Source organism: Neovison vison, chromosome X (genome assembly GCF_020171115.1).
Source record: "Neovison vison isolate M4711 chromosome X, ASM_NN_V1, whole genome shotgun sequence".
Taxonomy (NCBI): domain Eukaryota; kingdom Metazoa; phylum Chordata; class Mammalia; order Carnivora; family Mustelidae; genus Neogale; species Neogale vison.
This window is the reverse complement of record NC_058105.1, coordinates 95045404-95069887: the sequence shown is the minus strand read 5'-3', so window position 1 is coordinate 95069887 and position 24484 is coordinate 95045404. Positions and strand designations below refer to the sequence as shown.

Here is a 24484-nt window from a genome sequence, read left to right as displayed (position 1 = left end):
TGTCCCATCATTGCTTTCATTTTTTTTTAAAGATTTTATTTATTTATTTGACAGAGATCACAAGTAGGCAGAGAGGCAGGCAGAAAGAGAGAGAGGAGGAAGCAGGCTCCCCATGGAGGAGAGAGCCTGATGTGGGGCTCCATCCCAGGACCCTGGGACCATGACCCGAGCTGAAGGCAAAGGCCTTAACCTACTGAGCCACCTAGGTGCCCCTCATTGCTTTCATTTTATCACATAAGTGATACAGTATTAAATCTCACCATATGTATATATGGATGTGTGTGTGTGTATCTGTCTATATGTATACCTCCTCTAAAGATCATTATTAAAAACATCACTTTGCCTTGCCACAATTTTAAGTAAAAGATATAAAATATTATCAAAGTAGAGTTTCCTACATTTAAAGAAGAGGAAAAGAGGTATGCAATTTCTCTTTAAGTTACTCATTCTGATAGAAAATTCTCATTTTAATTCTCTGTCCTGAGCTTATTATCACCATGCTCATCTTCACACCACAGATACTTTCCTGAACAGGTAATTGTAAAACATGTAGAATTTTTTTGTGTAATCAACAAATTGACTATTTAATGTCGTGGTAAATATTTTAGAGGAAATACTCCTTTCTAAATTACTCTACCTTTAAAGTGTGGATTTCAGAAAAACTGTGCTCAAAAAACTTTCATTGTAATATTTGACACACGATGTCATGTTGTATGTTAGATTAGTTTCAGGTGCACAGCATAGTTGATTCGACAATTCTATACATTATTCAGTGCTCATCACGGTAAGTGTAGCCACCATCTGTGACCGTATAACATTACTTCAATATTATTGGCTGTATTCCCTATGTTGCACTTCTCATCTCCATGACTAGTTTCTTTTAGAACAACTGGAAGTTTGTGCCTCTTAACCACCTTCACCTGTTTCACCCATTCCTTCACTCCCCTGCCCTCTGGGAACCACTTGTTTGAGAAAAACAAGGTTTTTAAATGCATGGGTTAGAGCGAAACAAAATTGTAGAAGCCCCAAATGTCAGCCTGTTGGCCAAACAAGCTTCACTACAGAAAACAGGCACAAGTATTTGTTTTCCCTTTTTTTAAAAAAAGATTTTATTTATTTATTTGACAGACAGAGATCTACCTGTCAGTAGGCAGAGAGGCAGGCAGAGAGAGCAGGAAGCAGGCTCCCCGCTGAGCAGGGAGCCTGATGTGGGGCTCGATCCCAGGACCCTGGGATCATGACCTGAGCGGGAAGGCAGAGGCTTTATCCCACTGAGCCACCCAGGTGCCCCTGTTTTTCCTTTTATCCTTTCCATATACACACTCCCATTAAGGTGGCTTTCAAACTACTCATTGGGAATACAACCATTAAGAAGAGAGGATCAGGGGCGCCTGGGTGGCTCAGTGGGTTAAGCCACTCCCTTCAGCTCAGGTCATGATCTCAGGGTCCTGGGATCGAGTCCCACATCGGGCTCTCTGCTCAGCAGGGAGCCTGATTCCCTCTCTCTCTGCCTGCCTCTCCATCTACTTGTGATTTCTCTCTGTCAAATAAATAAATAAAATCTTTAAAAAAAAAAAAACAAACTGAGTCAAGAAGAGAGGATCAGGGCGCCTGGGTGGCTCAGTGGGTTAAACCTCTGCCTTCCGCTCAGGTCATGAGTTCAGGGTCCTGGGATCAAGGCCCACATCAGGCTCTCTGCTCAGTGGGGACCCTGCTTCTCCCTCTCTCTTTGCCTGTCTTTCTGCCTACTTGTGATCTCTCTGTCAAATAAATAAATAAAATCTTAAAAAAAAAAAGAACAGATGAGCAAACTTATGGATAGACTACTCAACCTGGAAGAGCTTCTATTTCCTGCAGGGTGGGAGGGAAGATGTCAATCTTCTTTATTTGGTAAGGACTCTCCCAGCCCATCCCTGGCCTTGTGGGCTGCAGAGTGGGGGTTGTCAGGAACAAATATGGGAAGAAGACAAGCTGAAAGGAAATCTGGCTTGGCAAACTGCAAAAGCAGCACAGAGGGACACTGGTAATTTGCTAAGCATTTCAACCCTACTTCCTAATGCCATGGACCTTCCTCTGACTGCCCCCAAATTCAAATTGAATTGATACTGGTGGGAAGAGTTAACTACAGCTAGAAAGGTTTTCTACCTGACAGGAGAAAATGCTTTGGCCATATCATATGTGCTCGCTGCCCTGGCTCACAAGGACAGCAGCGGTTAAAGAATTCACATCTAGTAAGCAAAAGACACAGACATTCTTTTTTTTTTTTTTAAAGTAATCTCTACTCCCAACACAGGACTTGAACTCATGACCTCAAGATCAAGAGCTGCATGCTCCGCTGACCATGTTAGGCCGGCACCCCTCCTCATTCTTTTCTTTCTAAATCAAGGAGATGATTTCTTTTTGGAAGGGTGGGGTGGGAGAAGAGAAGCGTGGCAGTTAGAAACACAAGACAAATTTTAGATCTTATAATTCATGACGTTTTTCTAAGTACAATTATTAAAATCCCACATTCAAGCTAACCATGCATTATGTTCAATCTTGCTAAAGTAATGCAGAGGATGAATCAGTGTGCATCTTATAATAAAGAATAAAGAACCCCCCCACGTTTTCATTTTAATGAGAATTTCAATTTCTTGATACAATAGGAGGGACTTCTGGGAAGTTGGAGTAAGAGACGTAGAAGAAATGTCAGCAACCAAGCGCAATAGGGGAAGAAATACTGTATGAAATCCATAATGCCATAGCAACTAGTGTAATGTGATGAACACCTGTTTATCAAGTCTGGCCCTACGCAGGTGAAAGGGGAACTGAGAACAGAAGGGGACCAAAGAGCAGCCAGGCGTGTTCACCACTTAGGAGGAAAACCATTTCAAGGAAGCGCAGGCAGAAAAGCTTGGGTGGAGGCTTTTGGCTGAGTGTCTATGACTGTCTGGCTCTGGGGTTTTGCACAGTTCTGAGAACTTGACACCAAGCCCCCAAACCTCCTGGGCATACGTCCCACTCGGAACAGAAAGTAACTGTGCGCATGGCCATCTGCATTTAGAGAAGCGGTGTAACTTCAACTTCAGCTATTAAAACTGGATGTCAGTAGGTCAGAGCCACAGAAAGGTCTAAGAATGCTTCGTCTCTCCACGCCCAGGTGACGTAGGGTAAAGCTGTCTCCGGGAGTTGGGGGGCGACAAGAAAAACCCACTGACTCTTAATGCTTAATAGAGCCAATGAAGGCAGGCAAGGAGCCAGACTTTGCATTTACCTTGGCAACTGTACTATTTCTTTCTAGAGTTCTTTTAATTTCGGGGTGAGAGAAGAAATGAGAAAGATGTGAAACATAATGAAAGTTTTCGTATCCTCTCACAAGAAAATGAGGAATAAAAGGGAAGAGGACAGAATAAAGAAGACACGCATGCCTTAATTAATGCCTGTGGGGAGGTGAAGCAGGAACAATGTAGTATTATACAGTGGGTCTTAACCAGGGGAGACTTTTGTGCCCCAGGGGACATTTGGCAATGACTGGAGACATTTCTGATTGTCACAACTAAGGGGAAATACTATTGCTATGTGGTGAGTAGAGGCAGTAATACACAGGACAGCCTCCCACAAGAAAGTACCTGACTCAAAATGTCACTAGTGTGGGACACTTGGGAGTTGGGAGAAACCTGTACTATGAAGATATGCTTCCCTGAATTTCAAAGTGTTACACAATTGCCTTTTATGCAATTTATGCTTCTCCAAAGCAAGTTCCTACTGCAGGTCATGAGGTACCATATATTCAAATCTAACTTTGATATGACCAAACATTTTTAGACTCAATTATAATGATTTCAAAAAGAAATGCCTATCAAGTTAAGAAAAAACATTACTAATTAATAAAATGCCAGGACCTCTGGAAAAATCTAATACTTTGGGATCGGTGCACAGGTTATGAGAGAGAAGGAAAGGGAGAGAACATGAGAATATTCTTGGCAAGATGAAAGAGATGATTAAGTAAATTCTTCTAAAAGGAATACAACATGGCAATGTTTTTGTATTTTCTTCAGTTAAGCGTAAGGGAAGAAAACTTTGACAAAAACAAACTACAGAAACCAAAACCTATACAGAAATCTACACACAGGCCAGTCACTGAATATAGGCTATCTGAACGTGATGAAAAGCTAACAGGCTGCTTTATTAGCAAACATTAACAACACGTCAAATAGAAATTTGAAATTATTGGCCATGTGAGATGTACTGTTATTGAAGTTTTATAATGACCACAACATTGGAAAACTCCTGTGACAAGGTCCTGAATAAAACTACTTTGGGTTACCTGAATTACTAAAGCTATATTAGCAAACCCTGTTGACCCAACCTTCAGAATATATCTGGAATCTACATTTTTACTCCCTCACTGCTACCACTCTAATCCAGCTAGGCAGGACCATCTTCTGTTTCTCTGCTTCCACCTCTAAGTCCCTAGTTCAATGTATCATCAACAAAGCAATGACTGCTGTTACTGTGGAAAGTCAGATCACAGTGTGTTCAAAACCCTCTGGGGAATCCCCATTTCTCTCCGAGTAGAAGTCAAAGCCCCTCCCCTCCTCTCCTCAATAATCTTATCTACCTATCCACTCTCTTACCTATCTTACGGCTCAATTCACCCCAGCCTCACTGGCCTCCTTGCTATTCTGCAATTAGGTCTGTTATGCTCCTGCTTTAGTGCCTTCACACTAGCTGTTCCTTCTACCCAGCACATTCTCCCTTTGCGTATCAGTCAGCCCACCTTCTCTCCTCCTGTGAGTACTTGCTCAGATGTCATCTTTGCAATGTGGTTTGCTCTGACCACCCTGTTTAAAATTGCAACCCCTTCTCTAAGCAGTCCCTATCCCTCTGGCCACTCTGTTTCCCCTGCAGTCCCTTTCACATCTTAACCTATTATGTAGTTGACTTATTTATGCTTTGGCTAGCGTTGGTCTCCCTGAATTAGAAAGCCAGCTTATTCCATGGAGGCAGTGACTCTGTTTTGTTCATTGATAGAGTTCTGGTTCTTACACTACTGCCTCACCCCCCTCCCCCGAAAACACCTGATACATAGTTTTGGATGAATGTCTTAATAAAAATTTACCCAAATTCATAATTACTGATTAGCTGAATGTGAGTATTCCATTTACCCATATAAAACATATAGATTTCAGGCACTGAAATATAATGAATGTCAACATTACTGTGTACTCTGTGTTGAGTGCACTTGCCAACTGGATGATGGTACCTTTTCAGGTGGTTTCTTATTTGCAGTTTCAGAATTACTTCTATCTTCACTTCCTCAACATGTTTCTGGGTGCTTCCTCAAACTTATTTGGCATGTGCCTTAGGGATAATAAACTAATAAAATCTCATGCAAAACTAATTCTGAGCCTTTCCTTGAAAAGCCCTCTTGTCTTCATGTAACTTCCCTATGACTCAAGACCAGGCTCAAACATGACCTCTGTGAAGTTTCTCAGGCTCTGTCTTTTAATGTTATTTCCCACCCTCTACCTTGGACAATAATTATTTGTTTTGTTTGTCTGTAAAGATGGCCACAGATAAATTCCTAATGTTGCTTCTCCAACCAGAAGACACAATCTATTTTTCCTCCTCTTGAATCCACGCTAGTCTGGTAATCTATTGACTAACATAATGCAGAGAACACGACACAGTGTCAACTTCCAGCCTAGGCATCAAGAGACCTGGCAATTTCCACCTTTGCTTGTTTGGAGCCCCGAGACACCGTCCTGCTGGAGACGGGGCCCCATGAAGACAGAGAGAGAGGGAAGAAGGAGGGAGAGAGGAATACCCTGAATGAGAGACTACAAAAAGGGCCCAGCAAGCTCCTAGCTGTTCTGGCCATTTCAATGGACATGCCACAAGACTGAAGCCCATGTGGGTACTAGCCACGCTGCCTCAGCCCATATTCTGTCAACAGAATCGAGCCATCCCCATCAAGCTCTGCCCAAAATTATAGAATTGTGAGCAAATAAATAGCAGTTGTTGTCTGAAGTCCCCAAGTTCAGTTATGTGTTGATCTGCAGCCGTCGGTAACAGATACACTGCCTCATCCCCCTACTGAGACCATCATAGTATCTCTAGGGTTCCAAGCACAGCCTTGTGCATCAAGTACACACTCAAATATTTGTTGAATAAATCGATCAGAAGGTAAATAAGAAGCTGAAGCACAATATTCAAATATAGCTACTTTGGGATTTTATTTGGTTTTGGATGATCATATCAAATACCATGACTAATCAAAAGCTGACTGTATTTTTAAAAAATTTTAAAAATATTTTATAATTTTAAAAATAAACATATAATCTATTATTAGCCCCAAGGGTACAGGTCTGTGAATCGCCAGGTTTACACATTTCATAGCACTCACCATAGCACATACCCTCCCCAATGTCCATAACCCCACCACCCTCTCCCTATCCCCCTCCCCCCAGCAACCCTCAGTTTGTTTCGTGAGATAAGAGTCTTTTATGGTTTCTCTCCCCCCCATCCCATCTTGTTTCATTTATTCTTTTCCTGCCTCCCAACCCCCCACGTTGCATCTCCACTTCCTCACATCAGGGAGATCATATGATAGTTGTCTTTCTTCGATTTACTTATTTCACTAAGAATAATATCCTCTAGTTCCATCCACGTTGTCGCAAATGGCAAGATTTCATTTCTTTTGATGGTCGCATAGTATTCCATTATATATATATACCACTTCTTCTTTATCCATTCATCTGTTGATGGACATCTAGGTTCTTTCCATAGTTTGGCTATTGTAGACATTGCTGCTATAAACATTCGGGTGCACGTGCCCTTTCGGATCACTATGTTTGTATCTTTAGGGTAAATACCCAATAGTGCAATTGCTAGGTCATAGGGTAGTTCTATTTTCAACATTTTGAGGAACCTCCATGCTGTTTTCCAGAGTGGTTGCACCAGCTTGCATTCCCACCAACAGTGTAGGAGGGTTCCCCTTTCTCCACATCCTCGCCAGCATCTGTCATTTCCTGACTTGTTAATTTTAGCCATTCTGACTGGTGTGAGGTGGTATCTCATTGTGGTTTTGATTTGTATTTCCCTGATGCCGAGTGATGTGGAGCATTTTTTCATGTGTCTGTTGGCCATCTGGATGTCTTCTTTGCAGAAATATCTGTTCATATCCTCTGCCCATTTCTTGATTGGATTATCTGTTCTTTGATAAGTTTGATAAGTTCTTTACAGATTTTGGATACTAGCCCTTTATCTGATATGTCATTTCTGAATATCTTCTCCCATTCTGTCAGTTGTCTTTTGGTTTTGTCTATTATTATTACTATTATTGAAAGTATTACACAGTACAGTATGTTGTCAGTCATTACTTATTATATGATGTTCATATAATTACTTTTCAAGAACAGAATTCAAAAACTGCCTCTTGAGCAAAAGTGTTTCTAAAGCAGTGCTATTATATGAACTAAAAATCTGTTTATACATTTTAAGTTTTCAAAGTGTCATTTTTATCATCTATTTTATAATATATATGAGGAGATACACTTTACTGTTTATATCTGCATTTTCTTCTATTAATTAAATGTAGAAGAGTAACACAGCCTGCTACTATCACTGACAATTTCCCTCCTTTAACTTTTTTACACTTCTTATTCTCTTTATTTGTGTAACCGAAAAATACTTTTTTATAAAAGTGCTATGTATCCATTGGGTTCTTCAGTGCTGAGTACTGATAATAAGACTCTCCTTTTCCTATCACATTTGGAAAGAGTAAGATTTTTACAACTAAAGTGTATTCTGTACATTTCTCCAATGATTTTGTTTTTCATTTGCTATGGTAACGTTCCACTAGACTGTTTTGGAATTGCTCACGCTTTACCTCAGCTTATTTATTATTATTATTATTATTATTATTATTTACATTTAGTTAGCCATTGTATAGTACATCATTAGTTTCTGATGTAGTGTTCAATGATTCATAACTTGCACGTAACACCCAATGCTCATCGCAACACATGCCTTCCTTAGTACCCATTACCCAGTTACTCCATCTCCCCACTCCCCCACCCCTCTGAAACCCTCAATTTTATTTCATGATTCATCTCCCTCTCTGATTCTCCCTCTTCAGATTTTCCTTCCTTCACTTACGGTTTTATCTCAGCTTATAATCACAATAATTTAGTTAAAGTTTCCCAAACGTTCTAGAAAATTTAACTAAATTCTACTAAATTTCTTAACCATTAAAATATAGTGAAGAGGCCAGGCCTCTGATAATACGTTTTGACGGAAGGAGAGCCCCATGTCTGTAGATGCTGTGTGTTAGAGAGAGGCCAGTGACAAAATACCAGAGACAGAAAGGGGACAATAGGGCTAGGGAGACCCCAGGGGTTCTTAGCTATTGGAGGCCTTGGAAGGGGCTGGGCATCAGGAGGAAGGCCCACTGTTTTACTTTCTGGCCTGCCTCCATGTTCTGCCTGACACCATTATGAGCCAGGAGCTGACAGTTCTCATGAACTTAATACTGGGAAGAAATAGGCAGAAAGACCGAATAATGGTAGTAGGCACATTCCTAAGGGTGCAAAACTGTATTACATTTTTATTTATGATTTCAGACTATGTTAAAGAACTATGTGCAAAAAATGCTGACTATTATGTATGCAACACTATGAAAATATAAGCATATAATTAACTTTTACTATATAAACCAAATACCAATATAAACCAATTCCCCCCCCAATTAACTTAGGATAGGATTATTATTTGGTTCTTCCTATTTGTTGGATTTTTCATTTCTCTCTTAAACACATAATGGCAAAAGAGGAATAACAATTTCAGAATACATGTACATTTTAATAAGAATAAGGAAACTGAAATGATAAAAGTGTTCCTGTTAAGAATGAGTATGACTCTTCAAATATGAAGTAGTTAAAAAAATAAAGTAGTTAAATAAATGTTAATTTGGAAGTAAAATTAACCTTAACGTGCTCTCTATAAGAATATTAAAGAAACACTTCTGATCATTATCACTTTTATCAGTTTCTCTTCATAAACATTAAAGTTAGTGATAAAATATGGTTTCACTTATTTGTGGAGCATAACAAATAGCATGGAGGACATGGGGAGATGGAGAGGAGAAGGGAGTTGAGGGAAGTTGGAAGGGGAGGTGAACCATGAGACTATGGACTCTGAAAAACAACCTGAGGGGTTTGAAGCGGCGGGAGGTGGGGTGGGAGGCTGGGGGGAACCAGGTGGTGGGTATTAGGGAGGGCATGGATTGGATGGAGCACTGGGTGTGGTGCAAAAACACAAATACTGTTACTCTGAAAAGAAATTAAAAAAAAAGTTAGTGATAAAAATGACTTACCTTCACATCCCTGTGAATTATGTTATTATCATGACAATAGCGTAGAGCTTCCAGTATCTGTCTCATGTAATGACTGTAGAAAAACAAAAGAAATCTAAAACTGTAACAAAAATTTTTTATTTTTAAAACTTAATATACAGTGTCCCTAGTTTGTAACTCCCATCTTCATATTCACTGCCCATGGACACTTCTCATTTGAGCAGACAAGTCTGGTGAAATGTGAGGCTTAATAATGAAAAAGTTGGCAGACCCATGAGTTTATAAGCTTCATGAAGAAATATTGTGTTCTGTATTTTCTAAGATAACCAAATCAAAAGAATTTCACAGTTCATAAGTAAAATAGCTCGGCAAAAGAAAAATTCAAGCTGAAAACATGGGGCGGGGCGGGGGTGGGGAGCGAGTCTCGGTTAATTCTACTTAGTTACAGTGGATTGCTATTAAGTGAACAGTGCTCAGAGGTGCACCATGGATTCTGACTAAAGGAATGGGGAGCCTTTTATCTGCCAGCAGAGGCTGGCTCTCTGCCTTATTTCCATTTAGCTTTAAGGACAAACGAGGAAAGAACCTCTTTATGTGTACAATCTCTTTTTGCAACGGAACGGAGTTTTAGCTGGGGCATCTCTTAACAAAGCAGAGTTGTTCTGGGCTGAAATCCTAGGAAGTCAGACTCATCACGTGGCCAGTGGGGGTCTGCAGCAGCTCCCCAAAAGGTCCAGGGGAAAAACACAGGAGGAGTCAGCATTATAAAGAACAGTCCTTAAAAAGTGCTAACAGGGTCAACTAGCAACAGGGTGTGACCAGAGTAAGGACTTGTATTCGGTATTACTTCACAGCTTGCTTTGACTTCCCTCTGTTCCTTAATTCTAGGTTCTTCTTCCTCTAATTCTATTTCTCCCTGTTGAGTGTCTTCTTATCCTCTCTTCCTCTATATTTTACTCCCTTCTTATCGTTCTCTTTTTCCTATTATCCCCCTCCTTTTTCATTTTCCCATTTTCCTTCCCAAACAGGCATGACATAGAAATGCAAGATATGCAATGTTATTTATTGTATGTATTGAATTTTTATCTTTCCAGATCTTCTATTCTTCACACTTTACATAAAAATGAAATAATTTACCAGTACTTGCAAATGCCCTTGTATGTATCCTTGTGACTTAAAAAAAAAAATCCCCACTCCTGATATACAACTAAGAGGCATTTCCATCAAGTTCCCTCTCAGATATACTATCATCAAAACTCACATGAATGTCCCTCTCCTTGACATGTGCATTACTTCATGAACTACAATCGATCAGAAGGTTCCATTTTTAAAATGCAAGGTAGGAGAAAAAACCCAACCCCAGACTCTGTTTCTATACTTACCATTGTCTCCCCATACCTGGGTTCTAAAGCAGAGAACTTAGCTCATACTGTCCTTAGTACTCTGGTCAATTTTTCTTACTTTGCAGATGCACACAAAAGGGGCTGTGGTCATATACTCTTTGCCTGGGCCTACGAAGCCTACAGTTAAGTTTCTGTTTAAGTTAGGGGTTCTTAACTTGGCCATTTCCTGGCTCAAATCAGGGTTTGAAGGCTATGTGGCCCCCTGAAATGGCAGAGACAAAAGTGAACGTGTTTTGTAAACTCTGAACCATGCTACAAAGGGTAAATCATTATTATTACAATATTATTATTATTAAGTTTAGTCAAAGGTTTAGGAACAGGCTATTCGTGTATCTAGATGTGAACATTAGAATAGTGGGTATGTTTAAATTAGGTAATTTGGACATAGCTTATACTTACAGTATGGACTACTTTGGATACACTGTACTAAGAGAGCCACTTATATGTCTTTAGCCTGAAGAAAAGTCCTATCTCAAAGCCTCATTAAGGAAAAAAGAAAAAAACCTCAGTGAATGAGCATTTTTCATCTAATTATCAGAGTGCTCAATTATTTGATCCAGATATATATACATATCAGAATCTCTGGAGTGTGTCGGGGGAAGATACAATTTTTTCTCTCCAGATATTACAGCTTTAAAGTGATCTTTCTCCACCCTCCCAGTCATGACTCTGGGAGGCTGTGCACGTGAATAGTGTGCAAGCAGAATAAAGAGAGAAGCAAAAATCCACCCGCACTGCCTAGAACTGCTGACTAAACTTTAATTAGAAAGCTTCATTTTCATGAATCATCATGGTGGCCTATACTTTCAGAGAAACTTCGCAATATGTAAGTTTGTCTCTATCTCCTGTAAGGATCTGGAATGAGGACAACTCAGTGGAAGGAAAGAACTGAGGCCTGCAATCCACTCACTTCCTGTGGAAGCCTGCATTTCTGGGGTGGTGGAAGAAAGGAGGGAAGGAGACTCTAGGTAATGAGATGAACACTCTCGCTAGGCAGAAGAGACCTTGTCTCTGAAATGCTCTTAAGAGAATGTCTGGGGCTAAGGACTACCTGTGGTAAATAGAATCCAGGATCTTTGAGGTATGGCTCGCTTCCTGGAGGAGGTCATGGAAGCTATACAACTCCTTGAGGCATACAATGGAGACGTCTTGTGATTGCAAGGCTCCCCTGTGTGTGTGGGATCCCACAGACCTCATGTCGATACCTCATCTACTCTGGGCCACAGGCGCATTTCTGATGTGGGAAGCTGCCCTTGAAAACCCAGACCTTTTTGTTTCAGCTGAGCCTTTAGATTGCCTGTATCCTTGTAATTATTTAGTAAAGCTTGGTACTAGGTAAGAAGATCGCTCTGATTTGTAGGAGTGTGATTTGATAATCTGATTCTGTATGTTAGCGCCTTCCACAACTCATCGCCCCTGAAAGAACAGAGGTAATCACTAATTGGGCTGTAAGGACTGTATGCAGTTTCCTTTTATGCCATGCTTTGCTGCTTCTCTTGAAGCTCAGCCAATTGGAGAAAAACATTATCAATTTGATTTCTTGGTGCCTCGGAGTCTTCTTGCAGTTGGTCTCACTAGAATACTGATGTAAACTAAATTTCTCAATGATCAATCACAGAATCAGAGGAGGCGGGCAGGTTAGAAGTCATCCAGTTGAATGCTCTATAGCCCGAGGAAGGTTCTACATGCACTTGTTGTATGGCCACTGATTTTCTGCAAAAGGGCACATGCCTAATACTGCTTTCTGAGGATGCCCCCCCTGCCTTTTGTCATTATTTAGGAAGGGTCTTTAATAAACTGTGCCAAATTTCTCTCTTTGCAGTGTTGCTGACTGGTCCCGAGGCCACTCTTTACTGGACTATTCTGGAAAGTTCCTTTTGTGTCACTGTATGGCATCATCTCTACATAGGACTATTCTCCCTATCCTGATGCCCAGGACAGTGGTACAGATAGGCTCGAAGTTGAGGAAAAGCCATAGAGACGAGTGGGGAACAGAGTACAAATGGTAGTGGTTGAACATCAACCCCGAGTACATGCACCAGGTACCCAAGTGTTACTCCGGTTCAAAAGGAGAAAAGTCCTCTTCCTTCATCAAATTTCACTGTTCTATAAACTCAATGTTCAGAATTTTTAGTTTTCCCTATCTGATGATGCTGTTGAAAGAGATCAATGTGGGAAAGTTCAAAAGGCAGGCTGTCTCAAATTCTTGAAGAAGTAAATATGCACAATAATGCCCAAGGGTCTGAGAGGTTCATTTAGTTGAATAAAGCGGTTTACTGCTGTATCATAAGAAAACTCAAGATCACATTGACTATTCTGGTATTAAAGAATGCTTTTAAATTCTGAAGCACAATACATAATAAAAAATTTCATATTATGATACAAACTCAAAACTAATAGAAAAATGGGATTTAAAAAAACCCACTAGAGTTATGGGTTTGAATCCTTTAACATATTATGTTTGGTGACTGAGGAGACCCATGTATTAAAAAGGCTACCCACTGAAGTGGGTATTTATGATATGATTGAATGCCACCAAAGCAGAAAGCTGTATTGCTCTAAATCTATAGGCAAGTGGCCCAGTGCATGGCTCCTGTGATTTTTCCTCTTTACTCCTTATTTTGAGCCACTGGTTCCTTACAACAACTTGACTTAGAACAATGGCCACCATTTGCTTGGGAGATCACACACTGGCCTGAAGCAAATATATTTAGCAAGAGCACTGTGCTTTTATATCTATTCCTTCCTCTGTTCTGGGCGTTTCGTCAGATTAATTGGCCACATAACAATTCGCTATCACCAAAAGACAAAGTAAAGAACTAATAAGGCACATCTGCTCAAAATAAAGATTGAACACACAAAAAACCCCCAAATCTGATTCTTCATGGTTGCTGAGCTATCAAATCCCCCTCTGAACAAAAGTCATCAGAAATGGTAAAGACAGCAGTACTATGTTAAGATGTAAGCCTGTATTAATAGATAAATGCATGTTTCAATATTTTGAGTTTCCAGTTGCTACTTTGGTTCCACTAAAGCACTAAGACAGACATGCTCCTTGTAGGAAAGACTGGCAATAAGGTCATCATCAGTTCAAAAAGCAGGTCACTTTATGTGATTTGTCACTTCCTTCTTTTATTTCCACCTTGACCTCTGAGGAGTCCATATGAATGACGTACCTTGCAACAGCTTCACTGTATACAAAACCAGCGTCAGCTCGTTTTACGATTTCAAAACACAGATCTGCTCCATCCATACTGTGGAAAAATATGAAAAAGAATGTCAGAGGAAATTCCAGGAAGAAAACATTGAAACTGAATAGGCTGTAATGAAGTTATTAGTTGGCTTACAGCTAATGATTCTTTTTTTTTAAGATTTTATTCATTTATTTGGCAGAGAGAGAGAGAGGGAACACAAGCAGGGGGGTGGGTAGGAGTGGGAGAAGCAGGCTCCCCACCAAGCAGGGAGCCTGATGTGGAACTTGATCCCAGGACCCCAGGATCATGACCTGAGCCAAAGGCAGATGCTTAACGCCTGAGCCACCAAGTGCCCCACAGCTAATGATTCTAACAAGTTATTTCAATCTCCTTATTTTCAATGAAAAAGAGACAAATTATAAAGGATATTATAACCATCTTAACACTGAAAATCTACATGGGAAAACATAAAGAACAAGCAAATGGTAGCATTAAATAACATAAGGTGTCAAAAATTCACCCTAAGTTTCCTTTAAGTTATCGCAACAAAAAGTCTCAGAAAATGGCAATGCTGGGGGTTGTGGGCACATTTTTGAGTCAAGTTCCAAAATTATCGGTACCTAGTCATGTCATACAATATTTTAAGAATCCACAAGGATTCTAAAATATTTCACTATACTTATCATCACTAAATGGGAATTCAGGCTGTATGCCATAGAAGGAAAAAAGTAGCTAATTCATAATTTATTTTTGCTTACACTTCCATTACCAAAGTCAACTGCTACCAACATATTCTAACACACTGATGTATTGGTGACGGAATGGTACTATTTTGCCACAAACTTAAATATGGGTCTTTTAAAATTTCTCAGCAGATCAGTAAGGCCTCTTGTGTCGGCCACACCTTGCCTTTTCTACCCATCCTATCTAATGACTCTTTAAGGATACCTCACTCTCTACGCAGGCTAGTGTTACTACTATCCCCTGAACATACCGTTTTCTTTTTTCTCACACGCTTCTGCATGTATTGCTCCTCATATTCAAAACCTACCTCAATCCAAGGTCCCATTCCAATCCCACCCTTCCCAGAAAGCCCCCTCAGTGGATTACCAGCCACATAAAGGCTTTCATTTGCTTAAATTCTCTAACAACCCTCTGTGTCCATATCATTGTATTTGGCACTTACATACACTTAGCATTTTTCAATACATATATATGAGACTTTGCCAGATCATATCTATTAACGAAATTATTCAAATATTAATAGTTGGCCAATATCTTTTTAATGCTTTCAGGCTTATGAAGTGTTTTCAAATGCAGTATTTCACTCATTCACTTATTCAGGAGCTAAAACTGCAATAGATCTGCTACAGGTATTACACTGAAGATATAGAGACTTCTAGAAGGGAAAGTAGAGAAACTATTCATTACTATTACTAATAATTACTAATTAGGCATTAATAACAAATAATCACTAATAATTTTATTCACCAAGTATCATGGGAAACACTCCTTGTTCTATCTCCATTCTCATAGTCACCCCATGACATCAGCATCCTTATCATTCTCAAATAATCTAAGTAAACAAGTATGTGACAGGATTCAAATGTGTATCTATATTCAATGCTCTTCCCGTTGACTACAGTTACATCTGCTAGGTATGCAAGGAGCAAATGCACATATGCAAGCTCAACAGTGCAACAATAGGGTAGCCCGAAAGAACAAGTATGTTTTATACTTTCAAAATACTCCTACCCAATACCCAGTAGAAGACTGAGCACACAGTAAAGAGTCATGAGTAACTGACTATATTATTTATTTTAAAATTTTTATTATTTATTTTTTAAAAAGATTTTATTTATTTGATAGAGACAGATCACAAGTAGGCAGAGAGGCAGGAAGAGAGGGAGGGGGAAGCAAGCTCCCTGCCAAGCAGAGAGCCCAATGCGGGGCTCGATCCCAGAACCCTGGGATCATGACCTAAGCCGAAGGCAGAGGCTTAACCCACTGAGCCACCCAGGCGCCCTGACTACATTATTTAAAACTTGGTGTGGTTTTAGGTCAGTGCAAACACTTTCACATTTATACAAAGCTTTATAACACTTGTCTGGTTTCCAGTTCACAGCAGATGAACATTTTCCAATGTCAATGCATAAAATGATCTTTGTGATGGCCTAGTCTACTCTGAAGTAGGGTAGTGACCATTTTCTACCATCAGAAATAAACCCTGAATGAACATGGTCAGATATCTTGTGAACAATCGTGATCACCTGTTAGAGTAGAAATCCTATAAGAAGAGTTGTACTTGTCCTATAGGTCAAGGGGCACATACAATAACACTTCTGACACATTCCTGGCAAAAAGTTAATACAATGTACCTGCTCCTACTAATTGTGAAAGTATCCTTTCCTCTCTACCTCACCTCCACTAGGAGGACTATTCTTTTTGAATCTTGCCAATCAGATAGGAGGGTTAAAAAGTCACAGTTGCTTTAGTTTGCATTTCTTTGATTGCTAGATGATGAATACTTTTCAATTCTTTGTATTGGGAGGAGGAAAAAAATACTATTTTTAAAGCAGCCTGCGGTTTAAGCTGGTTGTTTGACCTAGGAGCACTAAAAGACCCCTGACAATGACGGAATTACAGTTTTTGTTTGGACGGTCTCCTTTTTAATTGTGGAATGTGAGGATGAGCATGTTCAGCTCAGATGAGAGAAGGGTTAGGCAAAGGAGAGCTCAACTGATTGCATCACCAAGTAGTAAGAGCCTGGGGCCTAGGAGCTCTCCTGAATGCTGGAGGAAGAATTTTTCGGTGGTACCTAGAAAAGGGGAAAAAGGAATCTTAGGGGTAGAAGATAGTCAAGTAATGAGAGGCCAATGCTTAAAGAGGGAACCAGTCAGTGAGAGAAAACTGGGAATTATTTACTGCCCTGTAATGTAACTACCAGCATGGATCAGCCCATTTCTTTCCTTGTCATTTCTGAAATACTGCTCTTTGAAATGATAGTCTCTACACATGTACAGACACATGTATTTTCAGGTTTCTACTCTTTCCTACTGACCCATCTATTCTTGTATCCAGTAACCATACCATTTTTAATACTATGTTTTTTATTTTAATTTTTAAAGGTAAGCTCCATACCCAACATGGGGCTTGAACACATGACCCTGACATCAAGAGTCACATGTTCTACTGACTGAACCTGCCAGGCACTCCTATAATAGCATATTTTAGTATTTGGAAAAATAAGTCATTTCATTATTATTCTTTGTCAATATTTTCTTCTGAAATTTTTTTCTCCCTGCTGACTTTTAAAATCAGTTTGTCAAATGCTAAACACTTTTAATATTTTGGTGGAGACAGTATTTTATTTATAAACTTGTAGAAATTAACATTTTTCTCATATTCTCATCTACAAAGATGATACTTCCTTTCATGTCTCTAAGTTGCAATTTTAAGGTTTTCTTCATACTGGCTCCAAATATCGATTATTGGGATTTTTTCCCTAGGATAATTTCAGTTTCTCTTATAAATGGGATCATTTTGCCACTGTACTTTTTTTAATACAATAGTCCATAACCAGAAGTACCAAACAAAATCACCTGTGTAATTTTTAAATATGCAGGCATGTTCTTTGAGGAGCTAGTCTGAAAGTCAGTCATCATTGTGAAAGTAATCTTCTATTAAAGCTGTTTGATTAGTTATTTGTATCACTGATATTAAAGTAAAAGAGGCAATTCATTAATTTTAAATTTTATGAGATATGGAGAAAGCAAAAATAGTATTTACACAAATTTTACTCATCACTGAAATTTAAAATATATGTATTCATAATATAATCTACATATAACAACTTTGAACAAAAAGTTTGATGCCTCAAATCTTTGATAATCTTTATTTGTTAATACTTCTAAAAACAAGTGTAAGGTTTCTTTTATTGCTTTTCTCTTTGCTTCCCATCTTAAGGTGTTTCTAGGGCTGCCAAGCTTCAAAAAGTGTGTTCTAAATTTCCTCGCTTGGTTCCATTCCGAGGGAGTAAAATAAGAGGGAGAAGAAACCTTGCTATAGAAGGGTATGGGGGAATGCTTCTATCCTATACGCAGAGAAATACTATAGGAGGTTTACTCTGACTTGTAAAAAGTGGTGGGATCATGAATGATCTTAGTTTTCCCTTCCTTTCATCTGTCTGAATTTTCAAAATTTTAGAATAAAACATGTTTCACTTATATAATTAAAAAATATCCAAACAGATATGCCCAATAAAACAGATCACAGGTCTAGAGGCAAAATGTATGGGCGGTCGTATGTGGAAGGGATTAGAATATGCCACCCCAAAATATGCCACTTTGGCACAGGATGATTTTGAGCTGAAGGCAATCGAACAACAGCAGGAAGAACAGGAGCAACAGAAAGAACTCTCTCCTGTCCTCCATTCTGCCTAAAAATAGGGTTGAAATTTCCCTTTGCAAAGGTGTTCCCCTCTCCTGTACTAGGAAGACAACTACTCTGATCTGTATGACAAATTTTACTAAACAAATCTTATTCACTACACATTTCTTAGTCCCCTTCCCACCACTTACCTCCAACCTGAGACACCCAAACTCCCCACTTCTTCCCTTGTCTAGTCGCTTCATACTTTATTATTCTTTGTTAAAACGGTATAGAAGTGTCTGGGTCTAACTCCCTCTTTGTGGTTTTTACTTTTTTCCTGTGAGGCTGCCCCCTCACCCCACTGGTCCTTCTGTGTGCAGACAAAATAAATCTTTGCTCTTGTTAGCCTCAGGCTGGCCAGTTTAATTTACACACCTAGTCACTTAACCCTCTTCTATAACGCATTTTCTGTAAAAGCAGAAAAAGAGGGGGCTTGTAGCACGGAGACTCACACTTGATTGAATGAAGAAATGCTTCTCATCATAAGTGTGGTGAAGGACCAGTGTTTCCCCCTCAGGTATTTATAAATTGGTACTTTTATAAAATACTAGATCATATGCTATGATTTCAAAGCTATGTCAAATCGCTTTAACATCTTCTAAATGTTTACTCTCAATTTCTGTCCTTACCTCATTATAGACTGGCAATCGTTGGTAGGTTGGAGCTCATCTGCAAACTATTCTTTGAGGAGCACTGTAAAGGCCAGACCAAATCTGAATTTCTCTGACAAGCATTTGCTCTGAAGGTGACAAAAACAACTACAGAACTGGATGAATTAAAAAAAATTTTTTTTAAATCTTTAAGAATTAACAGTATAGTGAGTGAAAAACGATCTAGTGCGGATGGGGAAATGTTCTGAGCTCAAAGAGGTGAGCAAGAGCTGTGTCTCCCCTTGGGGTAGGTAGTGGGCCAAGAAAAAGGAGGCTGCCATGAAAGGGGCAGGGTGAATATGAAGAAGGGGGGAGGCAGATTGACAGGGTGGGTCCTGACGCTGGGAGGGTAAGATGTCAGACTGACAGGGTCCAGCTGCCTTTGCGCTAGGGTGATCTGAGAGATGAGACAGAGTTAATCTTTTGGCTTACCCCAGAGGAGCTTGCCAAAGGCTAAGGACATGATAAAACACCCTACACTCTGGGCTGGGGTGATAAAGAGGTGTATTTTTTAAAAAGCGGGGTACAGAATACATTCTGGTATGGCTTATTAGTAGCATAGAAAAATCCCAGTGTCTACCATGAAGTGAAAAGCCCCACTTAAAAACTTCAGTGAGGATCAACAAATTATTAAAAAAAAAAGTGACACCATAGATTTGAAAAAGCAAATAGGAATTTCTGAATGAAACAATCTAATGGCAAAATTAAGAACTTAAGCAGATTAGGTTAGTTGAAGAGAAAAATTAGTGAACCAGAAGATGCAGTAAGATTGAAGCATGGAGAGACAAAACATGGAGAATATGAAAGTGAGGATAAGAAAAGATTACAGTGAGAAGGTCAGCATCTATTTTTAATTGAAGTTTCAAAAGTGAAAGGAAGGGTGGGCGCCTGGCTGGCTTACTTGGTGGTGCATGAGACTCTTGATCTTTAGGTTTTGAGTTCGAGCCCCACAATGGGTATAGAGATTACTAATAGGTAGTAAACACATAAATACATGAAAAAAGTGAAAAGAAAATGGAGCAGAAGCAATACGGAAAATATTTATCTTATCTGATAATAAGCCAGAAATGATAAAAGATCTCAAAAAACACCAAGCAGTAAAGAAATTTATAGTTAGTCACGTATCTGTGAAAACTGCAGGAAACCAGAGAAAAATAGAAAAGCTCAAAAGCAGTGAAAAGGAAGAATGGACTATTAGACTGACAGCTGAGTTCTCAATGGCAACAGTGAAAGCCAGCATACAGTAAAAAGGGATCTTAAATCAAATTAGCTGCCAACCTAATAAAATTCTCTTTTCACACACACACACACACACACAAAAACCCTAAAGAATAACGGTGAAAAATTTTTTTTCAGATAAGCAAAGAAACCAAGAGAATTTGCCAGCAGCATACCTATCCCTAAGGGAAATACAAAAGAATATTCCTCAGGTAGAAGGAAAAATGAAGGCCAATGAAAACTCAGAGATGCAGTGAGGCATGAAAAACACAAAATGTAGTAACTATGTAAGTGAATCTAAATGAACAATGATTATACAAAACAACTATTTTCTCATTCTCTCTCTGGACAGAGAGACCATATAACACAATAACTATTCTGAGAGTCAGAGAGAGAGAGAGAGAGAGAGAGACTGACCTTAAATAAAAATACTTGACAACAATAACATATAGGTCAGGATGCATACTGTAATTTCTAGGACAACCACTAAGTTCTCTAACTTTTTGATGTCAGTGCTCTTCTGTACTTAAAGATTATTGAGAACTCCAAATGGATTGTTTGTGTAGATTTTGTCTATTAACATTTGCCACATTTAAAATGAAAATCCAAGTACTTGCTTCGGCAGCACATATACTAAAATGAAAATCCAAAAATCTAAAAAACCATTTATTTTAAAATAACAGTAAACCTATCACATGTTAACAGAAATAATATTTTTTCATGAAAAATAAGTATCTATTATAAAACAAAACAAATTTAGTGAGAAGAGAGAAACTGTTGGATATTTTGCAAATCATTTTTGACTTCTGGTTTAATAGAAGACAACTAGATTCTTGTACCTGCTTCTATATTCAATCTGTTACAGTATGTTATTGGAAGAAAATCTGGCCTCACACAGATATGTAATTGGAAGAAGGAGGTATATTTTAATTGCCCTTGCAGATATGTGAGAATATTCTTCTTTGATACTGTACAAAAGACTCAAAAAGTGGTAGTTTCTTTCTTTTTTTTTAAAGATATATTTGAGAGCGAGCGAGCGAGCATGTGCACACACATCCACGAGTGGTGGCTGGGGGGAGTGCAGGGAGAGGCATATGGAGACGGAGAAGCAGGCTTCTGCTTAGCCTGATGCAGGGCTTGATCCCAGGGACCTGGCATCATGACCTGAGCTGAAGGCAGATGTTTAACTGACTGAACCACCCAGGCACCCCCCAAAAGTGGTAGTTTCTTAAAGGTAAATGGCAACGGGGATTCTGAAACCATGTCAATGAATTTTTTGGTACTGTGTCACATTATAATCCGTTGTTCAGTCTTGTTCTTTGAATGGATCTTTCCTTTACGGGTGCATGACTTTGTAACATCACACATTAGTCAACTGAAAAATACTGGTCCACTGAGTTATGCAGATTTTCTAAACATTGACACATTTCATTACACGGTATAAAAAATCCATATTCATTTGCATCATTATTGATTACATTAGAAACATTAAGTCCTGGGAAGCTGTTAAGGTCATGGTAGCAGGTACAACTTCTCCAAAATTATAATTTTCACTTGAAAATTTGAATTTCATCATTGGTGACACTACTGTGAGTGGTTTCCCTTGAAGCAGCAGGCTCACTTCATTTTGATTAAATGTATGCTACATACCCAAGTTTGAGTAACCATGGTTTGTTAGTCATTCTTTCAAGTAAAAATGATGCTACATATGCACGAACTCTAGTTCAGCTTACAACTTGAGATAGCACACAAGTGCTTTTCGAGAGCCAATGAAATTTTAAGGCTTGTAAGCACTCAGTGTATGACCCCTAATCACAATGAGTTACGTTAGAAATAAATTAACATAGTAACTAGGAAATCCCCCAAATGATTGCTTGGAAATTGAGAAGTACATGCTAAATAACCTATGAATTAGAAGAGAAATCAAATTAAAAATTATAAAATATTTCTAACAATAATGATAAAAGTACATCTAAAAATGGTGCAGGATTGGGGCATTATGTTTCAAGATTAACACGCTGCCATCATTTAGACCCACAAATATAGAAATAGGGATGAGGAGGTGGGGCACAGTACCAATCTTCCAGTAGGAGAAGCTAGACACACACACACACACACACACACACACACACCTTGGCATTGGAGAAACTTTTCTTGAATCACGTAGTCCACTGTTGATGAAAAAATACATCAATACAACCTTTCTGCCTAGCAATTTTATGGTGCTGGACAAAACCTTTAAAAATGGCCATGTCCGTTGACCCAATAAGTTCATTTCAAGGGAAACAATCAGGGATATTTGCCAAGTTTTAATGCCAGGAGCTTATGATAGCTATTTATAATAGAAGTATGAAACAATCTGAATAAATGTCTAACAAGAGAATTGTTAAATTGTGGTAAGTCCACAGGGTAGAATATTATGCTACAATTAAAATGATGCTGTAGAAATGTATTTATTGATGTAGAAAGATGGTCACAATATATTAAGATGTATAAACATATACACGTATGCATATATATATATGCATGCAGATGCACTGAGAAATTTCTGGATATCAAATGGGTGTAAGAGTGGATACATATTCAAAAATTTTTTTTGTTTTATCCTTTACTTAAAAGAAAAAAAGAAAAGGTCTTACCATGTTTGTCATACTAAAAACAGCTCTAAATTAAAAAAAATGCAAAATATCCCTCAAGAATGCAGCTAAAACAGTATGTTTTTAAACTTTAAATTACTGAAATATAACAGAAATATTACAAATACTAATGTACAATATTAGAAAATAAGAAAGCTAAAGTGACATTTTATCAGGATAATTGTTTTTAAAAGAACAGTAAAGTAAATCCAGTGACAGTAGAAGGAAATAATAATGAGCAGAAATTAATGAAGAAAAAGAGAAATTAATAAAGAAAAAATAAACAATATAAAGCAAGGAAAAAGCAAAAATATAGGTTCTTTGAAAAGATTAATGTAACTGAACTGGAAAGTCCCCAACATTGGAAATTGAACAATATACCGTTATTATACAGATCTCAGGGTAAATTATTAGAAAATAAGGAAATATCTTAAGCTGAATAACAAAAATAAACAAAATGTAGGTAAAGTAGTGATCAGAGGGAAATTTACTGCTGTAAATGCATGTATTAGGAAAGAAGCCTGAAAATTTATGAGCCCAGCCTCCATCTGCATAAGCTATATAGAGATCATCAAATTAAACTCAAATTAGAAGGAAATAAGAATAGAAATTAATGAAATGGAAAACAAACACATTAGAAGAATTAGTAAAAGCTAAAAGTTGCTCCCTATGAAATGATCAATCTTTGGCAAGACTGATTTCAAAAAAAGAAAGAGAGGACACATATAGCTACCAATATTAAGAATGAAAAAGGAGATATTTCAAATCCTGCAGAGTTAAAAAGATGACGCTGAAACTTTGTGCCACGAATTTGAAAATTCATATGAAACTGACAAACTTCCCAGAAAAATAAAACTTATCAAAGTGAACAGAAAAACAATTAGGAAACCTGAATAATTCTTTATTGATTAATGGAATTGAATCAGTAATTAAAAACCTTCTGGCATAGAAAACTCTAAGCTTAGATGGCATTTCTGACAGTTCTACTGAACATTTGGAGGAGAAATAAAATGAATAAGAAGCAGGAACAGTCTCCAATTCATTTTACGAAGCTAGTTTAATCTAGATACAAAAACCATTAAGGACAGCATGACAAAATTAAAGGACAATCTCATTAATGAACACAGATGCAAATAACCCAAACAAAACAGCAGCAAATCAAACCCAGCAATACATAAAAATTATATCAGGACCAAGCTGGATTTATCAGAGGAATGCAAAACTGTTTTAACGTTGGGAATTTGGTTAATATAATTCTAAACACTGAGACTGACTAAAGAAGAAAAAATTAGGATACCTTCAATAAATGCCAAAAATTTAATAAGATTATGTATTTAAACTTTATGAAACTCTTAGATCAAGAACAAGATGAAAATGCCCACTCCAAAAACTTATATTCACCACTATTCTGGAGGTCCTAGCCAGTGCAGTAAGGGCAAGATAAAGAAAATCTGTTAAGAATTGAAAAAGAAGAAACAAACTGTCATTATTTGCAGATGGCATAAATTGCACTTGTAGAATATCCACAGTAATCTAAGGTAAAATCAGAATTAACAGAATTTAGCAAAATTATTCTCATATATCAAAAGAAAAAATTTAAAATTTGGGGATAAAA

At 38.2% G+C, this 24484-nt stretch overlaps 1 protein-coding gene across 13 annotated transcripts in view; it reads right to left on the bottom strand.

The window, feature by feature from the left end:
- CASK (calcium/calmodulin dependent serine protein kinase) overlaps window positions 1-24484 on the bottom strand; it is a 350383-nt gene that overhangs the window by 170817 nt on the left and 155082 nt on the right. For all 13 annotated transcript variants that reach the window (XM_044235607.1, XM_044235608.1, XM_044235613.1 and 10 more), the window contains exons 4-5: window positions 13917-13994; window positions 9359-9431 (exon numbers count right to left, since the gene is read on the bottom strand). In XM_044235607.1, coding sequence (XP_044091542.1) covers window positions 9359-9431; window positions 13917-13994 — 151 coding nt within the window. The remainder of the gene's footprint in view (window positions 1-9358; window positions 9432-13916; window positions 13995-24484) is intronic.